General features: G+C 40.0%; 1 protein-coding gene across 1 annotated transcript in view; it reads right to left on the bottom strand.

The window, feature by feature from the left end:
• Window positions 1-22,224, bottom strand: part of ndufa10 (NADH:ubiquinone oxidoreductase subunit A10) — a 90,611-nt gene extending 68,387 nt beyond the window's left edge. The window contains exons 1-5 of the mRNA XM_059967104.1: window positions 22,090-22,224; window positions 19,154-19,322; window positions 13,630-13,845; window positions 10,789-10,875; window positions 9,186-9,307 (exon numbers count right to left, since the gene is read on the bottom strand). Of these exons, the coding sequence (XP_059823087.1) occupies window positions 9,186-9,307; window positions 10,789-10,875; window positions 13,630-13,845; window positions 19,154-19,322; window positions 22,090-22,161 (666 nt within the window). The 5' untranslated portion in view covers window positions 22,162-22,224. The remainder of the gene's footprint in view (window positions 1-9,185; window positions 9,308-10,788; window positions 10,876-13,629; window positions 13,846-19,153; window positions 19,323-22,089) is intronic.
• Window positions 22,225-22,996: the final 772 nt, after the last annotated feature.

Raw genomic sequence — 22,996 nt, 5'->3', positions numbered from 1 at the left:
CCTTCCCTCTGACTGTGGGGATTTTTAAAGCATGATAAGTACAGAATCATATAACACAGAAAGAGGCCCTTCAGCCCACAGTCTATGCTGCCCATCTATATTGATCTCATTTACCAGCATTTAGTCCATAGTTTACAAAGCTTTAGCAATTCAGATGCTTTTTAAATGTTGTTAAGTCTTGCCTCCACCACCCCCTTAAGCAGTGCTTTCCAGGTTGTGACTACCATCTGGGTATAAAATAAAGTTGTGATAAGTTCCTCAGATTCCATCTAACTTCTTACTCCTCACTTACCCAAGACCTCTAGTACTAGGTATCTTTACTATGGAGAAAATGATTGTACTTAAGAGTTTTGCAATACTCTTATCAGCTCTCCCCTGAGTCTTATCTATTCCAAGGAAAACAAATCTGGCCTGGAGATTAAACAAGAATTGAGCTTGAAGTGGGACTAAATGAGTTGATTGATATAGAAATATAGAAAATATTGGCTGTAAGCTCCCCTCGGTACAACAGCAACTCAATAAACTGTGGGTGCCAATGTCTAATGGGAAAATCAAAGTTCCACTGGGGTAAAGAAACAAATGGGAAAGTCGTCTTCAATTAGTCACATGCTAGTTTGGGTACTCGGATGCAAAACTGCCTTTTGTTGCCAAATGGGGGTCAGACCATTTATGTAATTTGAGGCGGGGGGGGGGAAGGCAATTTGGTGCTCAGTATATTACATGTGATGATAGGCAAACGGGCATGATTTTATCTATGCTGCCAAATATTTGTTATAAATAAAATCAAACCAAAACTTTAAATTTGACAGATATTGCTCCATTTGAGTAACGAAACAGCTCTTTGTCAAGTTACAAAACATTCCTTGTGACAAGATCTTGACAAGAATTCTGTTCTCCACATGTATGCACCCTTTACCAATCTGGAAGAACGGCCCTCATTCACTCACAGCCAGATGTTACACCATGTGAAGTCCTAAACTGTGCAATTCATAAGAACATAAGAAGTCCAAGCAGGCATATGCTTCATAACTCTTCAGCCTGCTCATGCAGTCAAAGTGATTAAGGCTGTCATTTTGCTACAGCACCACTTTCCTGTACTATATACTTTAATTCTCTTAATTTCCAACAACTTATCATTCTTGATCTTGAATATGCTCGATCAGGCTTTATAACTTTTAAGGGCAGAGAATTCCAAAGATTATTTCACCTCTAGGTAAAGTAATCTCTTTTCATGTCTGTCTTTAATGGCTGATCCTTTAATTGCTAATCCCTTAATCTGAGAATCTGAACTCTGGTTCTGAACACCATAGCCAGGGGAAACATTGGTTTTGTACCCACCCTGTTGTAAGTTCCCTCTATGCCTGTTTCCCTCTTCTCTTTGGCCTTTTGTTTTAAATATTTTAACATATTGTTTAGTTAAGTTCCTTGGTGTAACTCGCTATATTAAATGCAGATACAAGATTTTATTAAAATAATTAAGTGTTTTGAACTTTTATTATTCCTGAAGTTTCTCACATATACCTCTGTTAGATAACAAGTGAAGTAAAACTACAGATTCTGATGCAACTATTCAAAACTTACTGTGATGTTGCACTTTTTTGTCCACAAAACCTTGTTAAAACAAAAATAAAGCAATGCAAGAAAAAGTTCATTCAAAAATCTTACACTCTCCATACCGATAATGATCAACAGACAAATCTGGATGAAGTATGTGTCACATTTGGATTCACTGACTGTCGTGGCTTTGCCATTCACAATGTTTTAATCAGAGTGGTTTAGATTGCACAAATCAATCCTGCGGTCTGTAATTAGCTAATCATAACACAATATGCATTTAATTTTACATCTTTAACAAAGAAAAACATTCTAGCAGACTTCAGAGATCAAAAAGAACAGTGAGCAAGGATTAAGAAAATATAGTCAACATTGAGTAGAGACAGAGAAAGCAAGATGGAATGCATTCTAAAGGTTAGTGTCAAGACTCTTGCATGCTTTAATACCCAACATGGAAATCTGCAGAATAATGTGAGAGGAGAAAGAGGTAATAAAATGAGTTAGCTTGGAATTAAATCCTTTGAAAATGGAAAACAGTTGAGAACAAAAAAACTAATAAAAATCCAGCCGACAGTCCTTTCCAGTTTTAAGCTACTTCATTGAATCAGAATCAGGTTTATTATCACCGGCATATGACTTGAAATTTATTAACTTAACAGCAGCAGTTCAATGCAATACATAATATAGAAAAAAAACAAAATAACATAATAATAAAGTAAATTAATTACAGTATACCTATATTGAATAGATTTTAAATCATGCAAAAAACAAAAACATATATTTTAAAAAACTGAGGTAGTGTCCAAGGGTTCAATGTCCATTTAGGAATTGGATGGCAGAGGGGAAGAAGCTGTTCCTGAATTGTTGAATGTGTGCCTTCAGGCTTCTGTACCACTTAACTGATGTTAACAGTGAGAAAAGGGCATGCCCTGGGTGCTGGGGGTCCTTAATAATGGACACTACTTTTCCTAGACACCGCTCCTTTAAGATATCCTGGGTACTTTGTAGGCTAGTACCCAAGATGGAGCAGACTATAATTACAACCCTCTGCAGCTTCTTTCGGTTCTGTACAGTGACCCTCCCCCCCCCCCGCCCATACCAGACAGTGATGCAGCCTGCCAGAATGCTCTCCATGGTACATCCATAGAAGTTTTTGAGTGTATTTGTTGACATACTAAATCTCTTCAAATCCTAATGAAGTATAGCCACTTTCTTGCCTTCTTTATAACTGCATCAATATGTTGGTTAGATTCTCAGAGATCGTGACACCCAGGAACTTTAAGCTGCTCACTCTCTCCACTTCCGAACCCTCTATGAGGATTGGTACGTGTTCCTTTGTCTTCCCTTCTGCAAGTCCACCATCAACTCTTTCATCATACTAATGTTGAGTGTCATGTTGTTGCTGTGAAACCACTCCACTAGTTGGCATATCTTGCTCCTGTATGCCTTCTTGTCACCACGTGAGATTCTACTAACATTGGTTGTATTATCAGCAAATTTATAGATGGTATTTGAGCTACACCTAGCAACATAGTCATGGGTAGATAGAGAGTAGAGCAGTGGGCTAAGCACATACCCTTAAGGTGCATCAGTGTTGATCGTCAGTGAAGAGATGTTATCACCAATTCGCACGGATTGCGGTCTTCCAGTTAGGAAGTTGAGAATCCAATTGCAGAGGGAGGTACAGAGGCCCAGGTTCTGCAACTTCTCAATCAGGATTGTGGGAATGATGGTATTAAATGCTGAGCTATAGTCGATGAACAGCATCCTGACGTAGGTGTTTGTGTTGTCCAGGTGGTCTAAAGCCGTGTGAAAAGCCATTGAGATTGCATCTGCCATGGACCTATTGTGGCGGTAGGCAAAATGCAATGGGTCCAGGTCCTTGCTGAGGCAGGAGATGCACAAACAGCAAGTTATTATAGAAAGCAGGCAGAGATGCAAATGACGGTTTGAGCTATGATGGGGATGACTCACTGGTAAAGGTAATTGATGTTTTGGAGACCGAAATAAGTCATGCTGAGGATGAGCTCTTGGTTCAAAGCTTAATCAGAACAGACCCAGAGTGCAAGTTCAGATAAGTGATCAAGTAAGCCAAGAAGAGTGACAACAATAAGTCTGGGCAGGAGTAACTGGATTGCAAGAATTCTCATGGCATCTTTTTATCACACTGTAGGAAATAGAGGTGCATATTCCTAAGAACCAACCCAATATCTGAGGATATTGTATAAATAGAAAAACACATGTCAAGTAAGAGATAACACCAAAAAAAACACTGAAATCTATTTTAGAAAAGATCCAGACAAGTATCCAGACAAGAAATGATAAAAAGTAAAGGTTAAATGGAGAATACAGTCACAGATTACAGAGTCAACGTAATTTGCTTATGTACTGTGTCAGAAAGAGGTTGAGGTGAATAACGAGGAACTCATAACTATTGAACAATTGAAAGAGGTTTACAATAACCAGAAAGTCAAGGCTCAGACTGAAGGAATTAAAATAACAACAAGAAATTATGTCAATGCATTCAAAACCATTGACAGGAACATGACACAAGTCAGAGGCAGTGCATTAGAAATTTCTCCTGGAGGAGGAATTAAGTTGTTGTGTTTGTAAACCATTGTTTAAATGGAGTTGACTATGTAATCTGACTTGGATTAGTGATTTTAAATAGATGCAATTGCAGCACTGTGTAGGTAAGTGGCTAAAAACATGGCTATTTATAAAAAGCTTCTGATTTCATTTTCCAGCAATAAGATCAGAACTACAGAGCTGAAATTTCTTTATGTGGTAGGTCATTAAGTTATGTGGATAGGAAAGACCAGAATTTAGGCCAGTTTCTGCTTCCAAGTCTATTTTTGCCCATATTTAGGAATTTCAAGTGCTCGGGTGATATCTGCAGGAATGAAGACTTCTTGCCTATGAAGATCACTAGAAAAAGGCTAGAAAATCACTAGAAAACCATGGAAGGTGTTCCTTGCCAGATAGCCTGCTTTCAAGGAAAGGTACGGCTAAATAATATTTCTAAAAAGGATGCTCAAGTCCCTGGAACCTGTTGAGAATTTTACTGAAATCCTTTTAATCAAATTCTCTCAAATTCAAAAATTCCTCCTCACTCCAGACTCTCAATCATTCCACAATTATTTTTACAGTGGCACATTAGGTAATATCACAATAAAAAGGAACCTCATTCACTTGGCCCTCTCATAATCTCTTCAAAACCACCAAGGAACTCTTGCTCTAAACTATCTGCTTTACGGAAGAGCATCAATGCTTACATTGCTGATTTTTAAAAAAAAGAATTTTGGGAGGACAAGAAGTATGGCACCAGATAAATGAAACTTCATTTCCTTTCAGAACTTGTTAAACTGATCTTGTTTTCAGTGACTTCCATTACTTATATTCTTTTTGGACATTTCCAGGGTGTCTCTTCCATTGAATGCAACACTATTTTATTCTCAACAAACCCCCAAAGTGCAGCTTGTAGTCACACTAACTAAAGCAGTCAAAGCAGTTTTTTTTGAATAGTGCTATTTTGCTACTAACTCTGCACCAGTTTGTCAAATGTTAAATCTGCTGCAGAGCAAGACATTCTGCAATTTAAAGGCTTCAGGCAAAATAAAAACAAGTAAAACTGGATTCTCCTCAACACCCACACTGTTCCAGATAAGTTATGATTACCTCAGAGACCTTCCACAAGGATGAACATTACTGGAATAATAATTCATTATTGGTCCCAGATCATTATCTCATTAAAAATTCAAACTAGCTCCAATAAAAATAGGTTGATGTTGCAATTGGTCATTTTTTAAATTCCAACATTAGGAAGGAACAAACACACAAACTCACTCTATTTAATAATAAGTATTCAGCAGCACCGGGAGGAAACATGCATTTTCAGTGAAGGTTAATATGGAGTTTAGGTATCTGTACTACTCTAATCTCATCGCGTTTAGCAGCACAATTAAATGTTTTGTAATGAAAACTTTGAATATTGGCTGGTGTAGTAGTACAGAGGTCTCGTAAACGGCTGTAAGCCTCATCCAAGCAAATGTGCTCAAATGTATTTTTCTCTTCCAAAAGGGCATCATCACGATGGAACTAAACTTATGCGTATTATCACTGTTCCCTGACTGTGCCCATACTGGATACAGTATCCTAAAAGACTTATCCTTAATTCTGATTCACATGCAGCCTCTTGTCAACATTTGGGAATGGCACAAGATGCTGCCCAGAAACCAATATTTCCCAGGTCCACCACATCAAAATTTCCAATGATATTGGAGAAGAGGGGGCATAGTTCTAAGCCAGTTGGTTGAAGGATTAAAGGAGAGCCAAGAAGGAACAATCATCATTCAAGCAGCAGGGGATCAGAACACCCTGATGGAGGTGGGTTTCTTGTTATATATACTCAAAATCTGCAGACCAAGAATTACAGTGAACAGTGGAGTTTACTAATATTCTTCTGACTTGGGGCTCATATTTATTTGACTCATGTTCCAAGCACACATACTGACTGCTTCCATTCCTAACTTGGCTCACCAGCTCATTTATATATAATTACAATTAAACTTGATTGTTCCAACATCCATCAGGTCGGCTTTCTCCATTTTACCCCTTGGAATCCAAAATTCCACATTTCCAAATCACTACAAGTCCTCTCTCCGAAACACTTAAATCTCATCCAGCCCCATATCACAGTGAGATATTGTTCTCCTCCATCTCTGTCATCTTGTTCACTCTCAAATATAATTGCTCCAACACTGAAGAGCACGCTGTCAATTGCCAATGCCCTAAGCTCTGGAAATATCTACATTAATCTCTACATTACTGCTATGTTTAACTCCTTTCAGGTTCCTTAAAAAAATGTGTTGATCAATCTTTCAGTCATGTGCCCTTATATCTCTTTATGTAGCTAAGCATCAAATTTCAGTCTAAAATTTGTGGGTATGTTTGCTATAGAAGGTGCTATCTGAAACTGAAAACAAGCTGTTGAGTTCAAGGGAATGTTTTTTAAATGAAAATCAAATAGAGTTGTATAGCATAGAAACTGCCCTTTCAGCCCAACATATCTAAGCAAACTATCATGCCTACCTACATAAATCCCATCTGCCAGCATTAATTCCATATCCTCCATGCCCAGTTCATTCTAATTCCTATCCAAAGACCTCTTAAATATTGTTACTCTTCCTGCCTTGATTACCTCCAAGGTAGCTCATTTTAGATAGTAACTACTTGTGTGAAAAATAAGATTCTCCGATCTCCTTTCTCTCACAGGAACTTATTTCCTCTTGTTTTAGACACCCCAACCATGGAGAACAGACACTGGGTACCTCAGACTATGTTAATGAAGGGCTATTTGGTACAGGTGTCCATTGTGTTATTTGTTCAGGTAAAGGAAATTTCCCCTTACAGAATTCACAAACCACTATTAAAAATTTTGAGATATGTAAGTAATAAAATTTATTCTCATGAAATTTATGTGAAAGTAAAGTAAATAAATAAAAACATAAAACACTAGACATAGAGCAGCAGATGTAGTGTATATGGATTTCAGCAAGGCATTTGATAAGGTACCCCATGCAAGGCTTATTGAGAAAGTAAGGAGGCATGGGATCCAAGGAGACATTGCTTTGTGGATCCAGAACTGGCTTGACCAGAGAAGGCAAAGAGTGGCTGTAGACGGGTCATATTCTGCATGGAGTTTGGTTACCAGTGGTGTATCTCAGGGATCTGTTCTGAGGCCCCTACTCTTTGTGATTTTTATAAATGATCTGGATGAGGATGTGGAGGGATGGGTTACACAAAGGTTGAGGGTGTTGTGGATAGTGTGGAGGGCTGTTAGAGGTTACAGTGGGACATTGATAGGATGCAAAACTGGGCAGAGAAGTGGCAGATGGAGTTCAACCCAGATAAGTGTGAGGTGATTCATTTTGGTAGGTCAAATATGATGGCAGAATATAGTATTAATGGTAAAACTCTTGGCAGTGTGGAGGATCAGAGGGATCTTGGGGTCCGAGTCCATAGGACACTCAAAGCTGCTGCTCAGGTTGACTCTGTGGTTAAGAAACCATGCTGCCTGGATTGGGGAGCATGCCTTATGAGAATAGGTTGAGTGAACTCGGCCTTTTCTCCTTGGAGTGACGGAGGATGAGAGGTGACCTGATAGAGGTGTACAAGATGATAAGAGGCATTGATCGTGTGGATAGTCAGAGATCTTTCCCAGGGCTGAAATGGCTAGCACAAGAGGGCACAGTTTTAATGTGCTTGGAAGTAGGTATAGAGGAGATGTCGGGGTAAGTCTTTTTACGCAGAGTGGTGAGTGCGTGGAATGGGCTGCCGGAGACAGTGGTGGAGGTGGATACTATAGGGTCTTTTAAGAGACTCCTGGATAGGTACAAAGAGTTTAGAAAAATAGTGGGCTATGGGTAACCATAGGTAATTTCTAAGGTAAGGGCATGTTTGGCACAGCTTTGTGGGCCGAAGGGCCTGTATTGTGCTGTAGGATTTCTACGTTTCTATGTTTTCTACTATTTTCATCTCTCTCTTCCTGACGCATGCATAAATGATGCCACTTCATTTAAAAGGTTAAGATATGGACCATTTTCTAGGAACATAACATATACACCCTGCCACTTCCCATAATACAGTGGTTGCCTGTATTTCGGGGGAAACTCACACAACATCCCTTCACCACTAAGCCAGATCAAAAGAAATATTTAAGAAGATACATAAATACTTGAAACAGTTGAATTAAGTAAGTTAGGAAGTGGCACAGAAGAGGAATTGAATTCATCATATCACACGGAATGCCATCGTCACATTGGTGGGGGAGGTTTCAGGGCCTAGTGGCCTACTCCTGCTTGTATTTCCTTCTGTTAAAAGCACCTCTAAGTTTCTGTACCGTTATACAGAAGTTTCATTTGCACAGAAGTGCATCCTTCAGTCAATAACTCCAGCATTATATGAAAAAAACAGGTTTGTTTATCCAATTACAATATACCTAACTAAGTTGGTAAAAATAGGTGGTCACTAAAATCCTCTCAGTGGTCACTGAGTGCACATTCATGGTCTTCTGCTGCTGTAGCCCATCCACTACAAGCTTTGGCATGTTGTACATTGAGAGATATTCTCCTAACACCAATGCTGCAGCACGTGGTTATTTGAGTTGCTGCTGCCTTCCTGTCAATTGAATCAGTCTGGCCAGATTCCTCTGTCCTCTCTTACTAAAAAGACAATTTCGTCCACAGAATTGCCGCTCACTGGATTTTTTTTGTTCTTCACAACATTGTCTGTTAACTCTAGAGACTGTGTGCGTGAAAATCCCAGGAGATCAGCAGTTTCTGAGATATTCAAACCACCCTGTCTGGCACCAATGATCATTCCACAGTCAGTCACTTAGATCACATTTCTTCACCATTCTGATGTTTGGTCTGACCAACAAATGAAACTCTTGACCACGCCTGCATGTTTTTATGCATTGAGTTACTGCCATGTGATTGGCTGATTAGAAATCTGCATTAATGAGGTGTACAGGTGTATCTAATAAAGTGGCCACTGCATGTATATCTGCATTATGTATATGTGGAATTGTTGTGTGTTAATAAAATAAATGTAAAGTGTAAAAATCTTACCTTTCCATGCTGTTTCAATCGCTTCTTTACTTCCTCAACAGGTACATCCAGGTAGACAACTAGGTGAGGAGGCAGGAATTCAGAAATGCTATTCTCTTTTATTTCATTATAATGATTGACACCTAAAAGAAAACAAACACTGCATGAGCATAGTAACCTGCAGATGAGCAATAAAAAAATTGTTAGACAATACAAATGAAGGAAAGCAGTGGCTAGTGAACAGCAAAGTTCAAATTTAAACCTTGTAACATGTTGTACCAATTATGATGGCCAATGTTTGTAAAACAGGAATCTACAAATATACATCAAAACATTGATAAAAATTGTCCTGATTTATCTGCTTTCAAAATACAAATGACTGACATTTTAAAAATTAAAGTTAAAATTTAGTCACAAATATGGTTAAGAATTTTTAAATTACCTTTGTAGATTTCATATTTGCAGGCATGCACGGCATGTCAAAATCAGGATGAAGAGGAAGGCAACTGCAGAAGATAACTGACCTAAAGTCACCTGCATTTAGCTTGGCCTTGACAAACATTAAAGGACTGGCAAAGGAGATGATCTACCACATAGGAAACAAAGACTACCTAGCTCAGGTTGATCAGTTCTGTTGTAATGTGAAATGCAAGGTTTCTACAAATCCACTAGCAAAAAGTATTAAAAGCCACAAGATCTTTAATGATTTTATCCATTAATTTCCACACAGTTGGAGGGTGAAGGATACCCCAGTATCAAATTTCTGCAATTTGTCTTTGCCATTAGCTTCCTGTGTCAAAGAATGTGTTTTCCCCCAGGGCTGCAGTAATGTTAGGTGAAGTGAAAGTGATAGAAAAGGCAGGTGCATGGCACTATACTCTTCATCCTCCAGATCATGGCTATAGTTTCCTCACATAATTAGGCAAAAGATCAAGTCTGCCTCTTGCAGGAAAATGAAGTGATAGACTGACCATTCAGCCGGTCACCACTGTCCCAGGGTTAGCAAACAGATTGACACTTTAAAGATTTGCTTCAGGCTTAAGACAATAAATGTTGGCAACTTGCCACTTAACTGAGAAGTAGAATACAAGGTTCTTAACATTAAAAAAAAATTCAATTCAATGGCAAATTCATCAGATTATGCAGTAATTTTTTTGGAAACAATCCAGTGCTTCTACCTTAAAGAGACTAGAGCTGTTTACAAAATTATAAGCAAGGCTCTATGCAGTTTGGGAGTCACTTGTACTGGTAAATTGTGAGAAGTGGAATTCCAAGAGGAACAGCATTGGAAGTATACAGTATATCTGAGCAGCTTTTACATGAACTGAGAATCAAAAGGTTCAATTTCAGATCTGTGATGCTTTCAAACTGAGATGAGGTTAATACAGAAGACTATAACTAAATATAGGCATATTAATATGTGTAGAATAAATGGATCCGATCAACATTATGGTATGGTAAGGTATCTCCTGTGTCCTTTCTCACACTAAGCAATGTTACATGCTCTTCCAGACTTAGACCTGCAATAATAAATAACTTCAAGAAAACAGGACAACAAACACAATTCTCAGTAATAATTGAATACCATAAGTAAAAAAACTTTCTTGCAGAAGGTGCTACTTACATTCTTTCCGGATATAGCCTTGCTTGTACATCGCCATGAGAAAAACATAATCACTATACAGCGATCGCTCCAAAACTACACCTTGCCCTGTTGGCATAAAAAGGCAATTGGATCAAACTGTGTGTATCTTGTTGACTATACCAAGATATAGCTGATAGAACCTTTTGCTATTGTCAACCCTTCATCTCACTTAACTCCCATACTTGCATCTAAGGCTGGAATATCATTCAACCTTTACATATTGTTTTACTACATTTGTGAATCACTTTGGCAGTTGGAAGCTTAACTTAAGTTCTCTCAAACAGGGAGCCAATGGGTGCACAAGTAATTAGGTCACATCTGACCAGCTGATGCTATGTTTGCTAATCTGTCCTCAACTCGCTCTGGGATAAGTACAAAGAACATGAATAGATAACCAAGCAAAATGAGAGAAAATTCTGATGTGCAGATGCCAGCGGATGGGAGGTGTGCTTTCTAACCTAGTGTTGTGTTGGACAGCTAGCCACCAGGACTGTACATGAGAAGGATTGCTGAACTTCAGCAAACTAATTCAAGGTGAACAGACACAATGGAATCAAAATTCAACCAGATTTGTGCCAAAAGTAAAGATTGCCAATTTACAGAATATTTCACACCCCAAAATTATGCCAAGTCCAACTGCAACTTTATAGTGTTATTTCATTTATCATATACATTTCAAGAAAATTAAGCACATGAAAGCACGGGCAATCTTGGGTCGTGTGAAGAGCAATTTTTTTTCTGATTAACAGATTAGCAATAGTAAGCAACATGAGTAAATCAGTCAGATCTCGAAATGTTATTTCTCACCTGATGAGATTATAGGTGGTTGTACCTCAACTCTCATTAAACTGCAATGTCTCAATATACACTTAAACCAAGAGAAATTCTATGATGTGATATTTATCTGAAGTAGCATGAACTGGTTATTTAGTGAGTGAATTCCACACTTCTATCTTTCCTTGGAAACGTTCCCTACCTTAAATCTCGGGCTCTGATGTTATTAAGTATATATTATCCTAAACTCCACCAGTAGAAAAGGTTTCCCTCCAACCGTACAAAGTCCAAAAAACTTCAAGCAAATAAAAGCTCGATATTCCATATTCCAAGCACTTGCCTTGAATGTATTCTGCATAGCAGTAATGATTATTTTGGCAAATCAGCAGCAACTTCTTTTTTGACCCAATATATTCAAATATGAAATGCTTACAATTGTACACCATCCTGTGCACAAATTCAGTGATTTGTGCTGGCAAGAAGCATTTAGACCACTGGTTTATCTGCCTCCTGGGGTAGTGGGAGTTTCTACGGGAGGGGGGCAAAAAGATAAATGGGGTGGCAGGAGGGAGCTGCTAAGTAGCTGGAGGAATATGTTAAAACAATGAAGAAGTGAATAGTTGAACTGTCAATGTACACTCTTAAAATTGTTGATGAAATTTGTTTTCACTGTAATTAAAGGAAAATTTTACTTGTTGGTAGCATTAAATAGATTTGAATAATTTTTGTGATTATGTTAGCACCTTGAATTTGTACTTCCTATTTTCTTTCACTATGCATCATAAATCAAAATTCTTTATAGTTTTTACGTAACGGCTGAAAAGGGAGAGGGGCATTCTGGGGATATGATCTGGGAGCCAAGGGAGCAGTAACCCAAAAGTTTGAGAACCACTAAATTTTTGACCATACAAGACAGCTTCCCTTGCTTACTATAACACCTCTTCATTCATTCTTCCCACACACAGCTTTTCTAGTCTATCCAACCATTGGAACTTATCTATGAATAGCCATCGTCCTTTCCTTGGCCAACGCCATGGGAACAGTGGAGCACAGGAACAGATCTTTCAGCCCATGATGTTGTGCTGAATTAGTTAGATTCATAATCAAATGTGTAACTAAACTAATCCCTTCTGTCCACCACCCCATTTATCTTTTTGCATCCCCCCCCCCCCAGAAACTCCCACTGCCCCAGGAGGCAGATAAACCACTGGCCTAAATGCTTCCTGCCAGCACGAATCACTGAATTTGTGCACAGGATGATGTACAATTGTCCATATGATGTCAAATGTTCATATCCTCCCGTTCCTACACATCTATGTGCCTCATGAACACATCTATCTTATTTGCTTCCACTATCAGCACTGGCAGAGGATTCCAGGCAGCCACCTGTGCACTGCACTGTCTCTGCAACACTTTATTCTGCACTGTTATTCCTTTGATTTTAGACTTAAGAACACAAGGATTCAAGACTACAAGATTCACATCTGTGTATTTGGTAACTTTGGTATTACTATCAGAAGTACCATAGTATTCTACAAACCAGTGTAGAGAATGGTTTGACAGCTAAATTAAACTTTCCACAAGCAGTGTACTAAAGCAAAATATAAAAATGAGATTGAGTGAAATTCATTACTTTCAAATTCTGTGCCTATGTGATCAGATTTTGAATGATAAGATTTTAATGAAAATTACACGAATAGTGATCAAACATGAGGCAAATCCAGATAGATAAAAGAAACAAAATAGCATGGGGCCAGTAAAGCAATCTCATCTACACAGATTAATCTAATTTGTCCCACTCTCCTGTTATCTCTAAGCTGTGCAAATTGTTTCCCTCGCAATATTTATCCAGTTCCTCTTGAAAAGCTCAAATATATGTGCATCCTCCACATTTTTAAGGTATAAAGTGATCTAAAATATATATACCTGAACAAGTCTTTTATTTTGCTTAATTCTACATCTGAAGTATTTAAAGCATTTTACATACAAAATTAGATTTAATGGAACATAATCTCTATTCAAGTTTACTCTGCACAAAATTAGTACCTGTCTCGAGCAGATGCTCCAGTGCATCTGAGTATTGCAGTGTGCGAAGATGGTACATCCAAGCTTGTAGCCGGTAGGAATTGCCATCCGGAGATTTGGGATCAGTGTAGAATTTTTCCACACTGCAGTTACCATTAAATTCAATACTTAATGGCTTGCCATCACCTGTCTTCCAATCCCAGTAATGGACATCAACCTCTGGGATGTACAGCATGCCTAGAAAAATGCAAATCAGTGATAACTTGCAGGATAACAAACAATAAAGTGTTAGGTTATGCCTTTAATGATTACATATATGGGATTTAAAAATAGAGATGTTTACTGGTTCACATCTACACGTCAGCTGCCATATCAGAATGCAGTTATATGAAGTAAATATATAATACAAAGAATGACGTGGCTAACAGGTGACAGAGTCTCAGCAGCCATTCACATGAGTGAGTCAAGGTATTAAAAAAGATGAAGGAAACAGGGTAGTCTCTCCGAGAGCGTGTTATCTGCTTTTGCGATTAACTTTAGGGATGCCAGAACAATTCCTGGGTTCCTATTCAACCCTAAATTCACCCATTCAATTGCAAGATAGTATGCAGCACAATGGATTTATTTAAATACCTGGCCAAGTTCTGAAAAACAGGCAGAAGATACTCTTAAGCAAAAGAATTAAGAGCATCAGTCCCAACACTTGAAAAATCAAATTAACTTCATTTTTTCTTTTCCAGTTCTGATGAAACATACAACTTAAAACAGCATAGTACATTACAGGCCTTTCAGCCCACAATGCTGTGCTGATCCCTTAAACTACTCCAAGATCAAGCTAACCCTTTCCACACACATAACCCTCTATTTGCATAGAAATGTTAACTCTTTCTATACAAATGCTGTATGATAAGCTGAATGCTTTGGGCATTTTGTGTTTATAACACCAGTAGTTGTAGAAGTGTGATCATTTTGGTTGAGTATGATGTTTGCCTAAGGGATTCTCTATTGGTGGGTCCTCAAGTGGCTGTAGAAGCCGATCTGGGATCCACATATTCTGATGCAGTATGAGCAAGAGTAAGTGGTGGCTGTGGTTAGTGGCTGGCTGCTTTGATTGTTCACTCTTTCCTTTCACAGCTGCCACTTGGTCTCTGCAGCACAACAGATATCATTCTCGAACAGATTTCCTCCAGGTCTTTGAAGAATTCCCTTTGCCAACCAGGGGCTCATCGAACTTCCTTCAACTGGGGGTAAAGGATCTGTTTGGAGAGACATGAGCTAGACATGAGGATGACATGACCTATCCAGCAAAGGTAGTATTGTTTCTATCATAGTGGAGATGCTGGTCATGTTGACCTCCTCAATTATGCTTTCCAGCTGATCCTTAAAACCTTTCTTAAGAATCTTCGGGGGTATTTTTCTGTGGCTTACAGGTGTCTACAGTACATGGTCCATGATTCAGCTCCATACAGTAATACAGGAAGGACAACTGCTCTGTGAACCGAAAGTTTTGTTTGGACCTGTAGGTCATGGTCTTCAAAAACTCATCCTTGATCTTGCAAAGGCTTCACTAGCACTACTCAGGCAGTGGTTGATCTCTGAGTCAATGTCTGCTTTAGAGGTGAAAATGCTGTTAAGGTAGGGAAAGTGGACTATATTTTCAGGGGTGATATCATCAACTTTTATGAAGGGTTGGGGAGTGGCTGATATAGGACCAGTAACTTTTTTTTATATTCAAGACAAGACCAGGGCCCTATATGCCTTGGCAAAGATGCTCAGGATACATTGGTGGTCTTCTTTAGAGCGTGCTGCAATGGGGTTGTCACCTGCATTATAAAGCTCCATGTTAGTAGTAGCGCTGACTTTGGTTTTGGCCTTAAACCAGTTGAGGCTGAAAAGCTCGTTGTCCATTCTATACACAATTGGTTTTCCTTGTGACAGGTCTTGACCGATGAAATGGAGGATGGCAGCAATAAAGATGGCATATAGGGTGGATACAATGATGCAGCCCTGTTTTAACAGTGAAGGGTTCTGATTCAGCACCACTGTTGCTGACTGCTGTAGTTGACATGCCATCATGCAGTTGCCCCAGTATTCGGTTACTTGGCAGAGCAGCCATTTCTTAACCCCATTATGCTGTATCAAAGCCTGCTCTATCTCCAGCTTCCACTAATAATTTCTTTAAAGAATTGACACCATACCTTCAAAAACTATACCAACAGCATGTAGAAATGTGTCAAAGGACACCAACTCCTGCAAAACCACAAATTCATTGTCATACCTTTGCAAGTGTGAACTACATTTATAAACATAGAAAATGCATGACATAAACATCATTTCCAATAACTCAAAGCAGTGAATCCAGATAAAGTGCCAGCTTCTTGGTAGAGAAGATTGGCACATATCAGGAAAACCCTGACTCTAATCTCTGGTTTATAGATGATGATCTGGTCAGGGCCCATTAGGATATGCTTGATATTTATGAATTGCAGAGTTAGGTAGGAAACAAACAGTACTTCAATCAGAACTAAGATAATTTGTCTATTAATGGAAGAAAGGTGGTCATGGAAGGGCAGGGTTAGTACTTCTTAAACCCAATGGTCCAAAATTAACCTGGAAGTAAGAATGACAATTTAAGCGAATCACAAAAGGGATGCCAGGATTCTTCAGGGCTGCCTTTTACACCAAAGTCTCAAAGTGGAAGAGGAAAAATAATCAGACTACAAACAGCATAGAAAGTGTTTCTGAATGTCACCTTTAGCGTTCTGATCACTCTCCACCTTTAGCTTTCTGACCACTCTCCAAGTTAGGTTCAGTGAGTTACCCAAAATTCAGATTCATACAGCCTTGGAAAAAGTATTCTCCTCCCCACTGACTCTTTGTTCTCATAAATGAGTATTACAACCAGGGACTTTGATCAATTTAACTGAGAATTTTTATTTGTGAATCATATGCTCCTTCGTTCAATGTAGAGTATGCAAATTTCTAAATGACATGAAAACTGGGGGATAGCAGGAAGGCTTTCCAAAGCAACAGTAGGATAAAGGTTGGATGGAAAATTGGGTGAACCACTGTCAAATAGAATTTAATTCCATAAAGTGCAGGGTGAAGTATTTCGGAAAGTCAAATAAGACTTGGATCATACACAATAAATAGTAGAGCAGCAAGGAATGCTGACAAATAGACACTCAAGTCCACACCTCCCTGAAAGTGGCAACACGAGTAGATCGGGTGGGGAAAAGGCATATGGCAAGCTTGCCTTCATGGGTTGCAGCAGAATTTAAGATTTGGGATGTTATATTGCAACTTAACTAAACTCTGTTCAGAATACACTGGAATACCAAGTACAGGTTATTTTATTCTATTTTATTTAGAGACACAGTGCAGAATAGGCTCTCCTGGCCTTTGGGCCACACTGCTCAGTAACCTCCAATTTAACCCAAGGACAATTTACAACCACCAATTAACCTAATAACCATATGCCTTTGGAGGAAATCGAAGCACCTGGAGAAAACCTACTTTCCATGAGGACTCTGTACAGATGATGTTGGAATTGAGCTCCACGCTTCTGAAGCCCTGAGCAGCAACAGCACTATGCTAACCACCATGCTACTGTGCTGCCACACCACCACCACAGTATCGGAAAAACTTATTTCTGTACCATACAGCTCTATGAACATATCTTACCATTCAACCATGTCATCTTTTCACAGCTACCATCTGTACAGAAGCCTGAAGTCACACACCACCAGGTTCAAGAACAGCTATTTACCTTCAAGAACTCAGTCCTTGAGCCAAGGCAAAACTCAAATCACTGCAGCTAGAGCATTCCTATGAAACCTTTCTTAAGCTAAAACGGTGTAAAGTGAAGAACCATTAACTTATATGGGAAAAATTTACATAAAAGCAAAAATCCTCTTTGCAATGCGAAAACAGGTAACGTAGGTCTTCTGTAAAAGCAAAGTGGCGTAAAGCGAACATTTGTAAAGTGGGGGTCATCTGTACCTACATGTCAGCACATACTGTTATGAATGTACCACAGCTCTGAGGGGCCGAAGGGTGCGGGGTAGCCCCTTCCTTTGTGAGAATCGCAAGATCACTATTGATTTGGGTCAGGAGACCCAGGAAATGAGAGAGAGACGTGCGGAATGTCTTGCTCCCCCCTCCCCGGCGATATAAAGCTACGGGAAACGGCCATTGTCTCTTGGAGATGAACTTGTGTATTACAATACTGTGCTACATGGAAGCCCTCAGGCAAAGTGGGCTGGTTGGTGGAGGGATTGCATCATCCCAACCTGATTGAAATCGGAGACCCTGTGAGTCAGGATAAAAGAGGGTCTGTGGGAACAGCCCCTCAGACGCACCAGAAGAAATGCTAGCGATCCCGTAATAGCGGAAGCTGATGGGAGGAGGCCATGTGAGTTTGGTTCCATTTTGCCCCGGAACTGGTGGCTTTTACCACGGAAGAACGGCTTTTAGCTATCAACAGGGAAACCAACTCCCAAACACTCTCGAAGGATTGGTATCATAGAAAGGACTGGGCAAGTTTAACCCGTCTTTCTCTCAAAGCAAAACGCTGCCGCTTGAACGAATTAACAGTGACTTTTATATTTCCATCGGACAATTCATTATCCCCTAGACACAATAGAGCTATTTCTTATTGATTATTATTATACCCGCGCTTTTAGATTTAGTATTGATGACGTATATTATCTGTATGTTTGCATTGATATTATTTTTGTGTATCTTTATCAATATTGTTAAAAATAGTACCATCAGACTTCAACGGACCTCTCTATCTTTGCTGGTAAGTGACCCAGTTACGGGGTTCGTAACAAAATAACCCTGAGATTCTTTTTCTAAGAGCATATTTAGCAAATCTATAGAAAAACGACTGTAAACAGGATCAGTGAAAGAGCAGGAGCATAGAAGACAACAAACTGTGCAAATACAAATACAACTAAATAACAATAAATAGTGAGAGCATGAGATCATCGGCTGTGGGAACATCTCAATAGATGAGTGGAGCTGTCCTCCATTGTTCAAGAGTCTGATGGTTGAGGGATAGTAACCGTTCCTGAACCTGGTGGTGCGGGTCCTGAGGTTCCTGTACCTTCTACCTGATGGCAGCAGCAAGAAAGGAGCATGGCCTGGGTGGTGAGGATCTTTGATGATGGATGCTGCTTTCCTACGATCTTACAGGTGCTGCTTATATGAAGCTATGTGCCTGTGGCGCTGTTGCAAATAAGTTTTTCATTGTACATGTACACATGTGTACTTGGGCAAATGACAATAACCTTGACTTTGACTTTGAACAATTGCATAGTAGTAGCTACAATCTAACGACATCAGTAACTTAACCTGCCGAAGGGTTTCAGCCTGAAATGTCGACTGTACTTTTTCACAAAGATGCTGCCTGGCCTGCTGAGCTCCTCCAGCATTTTGTGTGCGTTGCAAAAGGGACAAAAGATGAAGTGTAACCATACATAAAGGAGGAATATTTAATATTAACTGCACAATGGAATATAAAGCAAAAGCAACACTTTACCTAGTTTGTCAGCTAGACTTTTGGCGAAGTCACCTTTCCCAGAAGCTAAGTTCCCTTCAACAGTGATGATTTTACTGTTCTCTTTGAATTTGCTCAACGTTCTTTCTCCCAGGGCGTAGGCCCACCACCCATAGATGATCTTTCTGTGGGAACTTGTATGGATCTGAGCCTGGAGCAAGCAAGAAATAGGAACAAGTTGTTAGACGTGCTGGGGAGAATCTACTCTTTTAACACAATTTCAATGATCAACTATGGAAAAAGTGCCAGTAGTGCACAGTAAATGCTCCTGACTTCTCCACTACAATTAGACATGTTTGCCCAGGGTGTACAAGCAATGCAGCACCTTTCCAAGCCAATCCTGACGAAAAGGACAGGTAGCTCTGTACCCAATCAGTCACCAGCTGTACAGAAACAATGAAGGGCTTGTGTTAAAGTACCACCCAGTGATATCTTTGCTTTCCTATTAACTTTGACAATGCCATTCATGTCAGGAATCAGAAAGCTTAAAGAAAGATTAGCTTGACTTGTCCCACCTACATTGAAACATTCAGAGAAATGTGCACTTATATCAAAACTAACCAACAAATCAATGGGCTGCTCCAAGTGTCACCACGCTTCTGATGCCAATACAGCATGTTCACGACATTCTAACCCTAACCAGTTTGTCTTTGGAACGTGGAAGAAAACTGAAGCAGCTGGAGGTAACCAATGTGCTCATAGCAAGAACATAAAAACTTTCCTTTTTTATACATACAGATGGCAGCAGGAATCAAACTCTGATTGGTGATTGCCGGTGCTGTAAAGTGATTGTGCTAACCACTGTGCTACCTTGCCACCCTCACACCAGACTCAAATACCTTATTTACCCTGGAAACCTACAGCAAGAGCTGAAGGTGTTTTGTAATATTTTTGGAATGAGCCTTTCAACTGAGGCTCAGTTCGTAACAAAATTGCTTCTGTTGGGGCAAGCTTGAAAGGCTGACGAGACTATCCAGGCTCTTATTTTCATGGTGGGGGCTTGCTGAGTGTTAATATCTACTTTGTTTCCAAGACACAATGACTACACTTAACAAGTACAGAAAAGATCTCCTCAGGAAAGATACCAAAAAAATCAAAGTCTTTCTTTCACAGTGGTCGAGCAATTCCAATATCATCTAATCAGAATGGATGAAAACAACTGCAGTTACAAGCCTGCAACTTTACGCTGTAGGGCAGCTGTTCTTCGCACAGGGAGCAACAGATCGCCATGTTACTAGTTTAAAAACATTGACTACCAAACACATAAAACTAAATGTTCACTCAAATGACTTAAGAACAACAATTAAAAATATAGAACAAATCTCTTTAGACTAGGGGTTCCCAACCTGGGGTCTACGGACCCCTTGCTTAATGGTATTGGTTCATGGTATAAATTGCTCTAGACACTGATGGGCCTCCAGTCCATTTACACTTTAGATCATGTTCATATGTAAATATTAAGAGTGGCAACTATTTCTTTCTTACTTTTCATCATTGAGAAAGTTTGACTGGGTAGCCTTAGTTTAAGCCAAGCTTGCAAGCCTGAAATTGTCTTGCTTTCAAGCAGTGCAGAGAAACTTCCTTGGGCATTCAAAGTCCTCTGCTGGTATTACTCCCGCAGCAGTAAACCTGAAAGCCTACAAGGTTGCAAAGTTATTCCCTTATTCATCCTGGGTCCTGCACCAAAACAAACTCCAACTTCTTCAGCCACATGAATCCTCACTCAAGGGGATCCATATCCCCTGATCTTCTTTTCGACCTCAAACTTCAATCCCTCTACCCCCACTTTCTAGTGGCTGTTGCCAATCCCTCCAGTCAACTGCTACACACACTTCCCTGCTCCCATACATTCAGCATCCATATCATCTTAATACATCCCACTGGGTGGTTTTTTGATAATGAGATACAGTAGGCAGGGTTTAGGAAGATAACAGGATCAAATCTGCTCAAGATGACAGCCAGCACAAGTGCACAGATTTCTTGCAACAAAGAAATTCCAATTCGTGTCAAAGTCAAAGATAGTGTTTAACATTTTCAAAAGAAAATCCTCTTGTCTTCCCTGTAATTATGTCTCACCTTTCCTATGTCTCTATTGCACCTCATAACCCAGTGACCACTCATTCAGTCTCATCTCCATTACTTCGATTTCCCCACTATTACTGTACTCATTTCTCTCATCGAGGCAGAGTCACACAGAAACAGGCCCTTTGGCCCGCTATGTCCATAATGATCAGTAAGATCCCATTAACACGATTATCATTTCCAGCACCTAAACAATTGCCTTTGAAAATTCACATACCTAATTGTGTGAGAATTTCTGCCTCCACCTCTTCAGTCAGTGACCGCCCTTGCAGTGACCCTCAACGCCACCTCCCCTACTGTAGCCTCCTTGCAGTAACCTCCCAGCCCCTTGCCATAACCCCCACCCTCTCGTTCAAATTCAAGTTTATTGTCATCTGACTATAAAATCAAACGAAACACCGGTCTTCCAGACCATGGTACACCCACAAAACGTATATCACACACTGCACACAAACCTAAATATTACCATAAATTATTAAAATATAATTATACATTAATATATCAAAAATAATTTAAAATATCGCGTGACCTCCACCCTCCCTGGATCCATCACCCTTGCGATGGCATCTAACCTCTCACCCTAAAATCTCTAAACCCATCCCGTGACCGCCATCCTTCCCACGTCCTCCATCCCCCCTCGTCACCGCCAACCCCTTTCACCATGATCTCCATCCATTTTGCCATAATCAATATCTCTGTGACCTCCATACCCTCGAACCCTCCTGCCATGACCTCCAGTCTGCCAGCGTCCTATAACCATCTTCTCCCATGACCTTCAAGCCCCTTCCCACCCCCCATTCCGACCGTCCCCGGATCTCGGTTTCCTTTCTCCTCACCATCTGCGGCCGCAGATCCCCCAAACTCCGACGTCTCCGAACGGCAGTCGCTAGCAGCCATCGCGACGCCATCTTGCCTCCGCCGGCCACCCTTAACCCCCCAGGCGGGTCCTCACTTAGTACCGGCGCGTCGCTAAGGCGACCGTCCAATTGCCTGATCGCGAAAGGAGCGCCCGGGTGAAAACAGCAGCTTTTAATCATCCTCCGCTAACCCTACTCCTTCTCCCTCTCTTCTTCCTCACCTTTCCCTCACCCCTACCCTTCCAGTGTGAACACGGTATATGTCATAGAAAACAATAGATTTCATGCCTTTGATTTTAAATGACTGTGGTGAGGACACATCTGAACAGCTTTGGTGGGAAGTGATGGAAGTGAGGTGTTATAGGGCTGGTTCTAGGAGTGGTGGTGAGGACTGTTCCCGCTAAGCTGCGCAGCCACACAGTAACTGAAATGTTCCCATGCACATAGTCTTTGTTACCACAGCTGGAATTTTGTTTTACATAATTCTGTTGATATGTTTGAAATCTATGTTAAAATAATTGTGAAATACCCAATAATTAATTATATCATAATGAATAAAATCCAAAAATTTTCTAATTAGTAAACATGCCTCAACCTTTGCTTTGAGCCCTCTGGACTTTGCTGAAGACCGCAGGACTCACTGATCGTGGGTTTGACTTTCAGGTCGTTCAAACTTGCACAGACATCTTACTTTGGTGACCTGAGATGTTCTCTGGCCCTTGTGACTCCTTCATGCCTCTACTTCACAGCTCACTGACTTAAAACTTTAACTATGCTTCTATTTCCAGACTTGGGGGAGCTCTGGACCATCTTGATCTTTTGCTCTGGCCTCTGGACTTCGCTGCAGTCCGGGTATCTGCCCCCGAACACACTGATCAATGGTTTG

Source organism: Hypanus sabinus, chromosome 4 (genome assembly GCF_030144855.1).
Source record: "Hypanus sabinus isolate sHypSab1 chromosome 4, sHypSab1.hap1, whole genome shotgun sequence".
NCBI lineage: Eukaryota > Metazoa > Chordata > Chondrichthyes > Myliobatiformes > Dasyatidae > Hypanus > Hypanus sabinus.
Note: the sequence above shows the minus strand (reverse complement) of the source record. Positions and strands in the feature narration are given on the sequence as shown.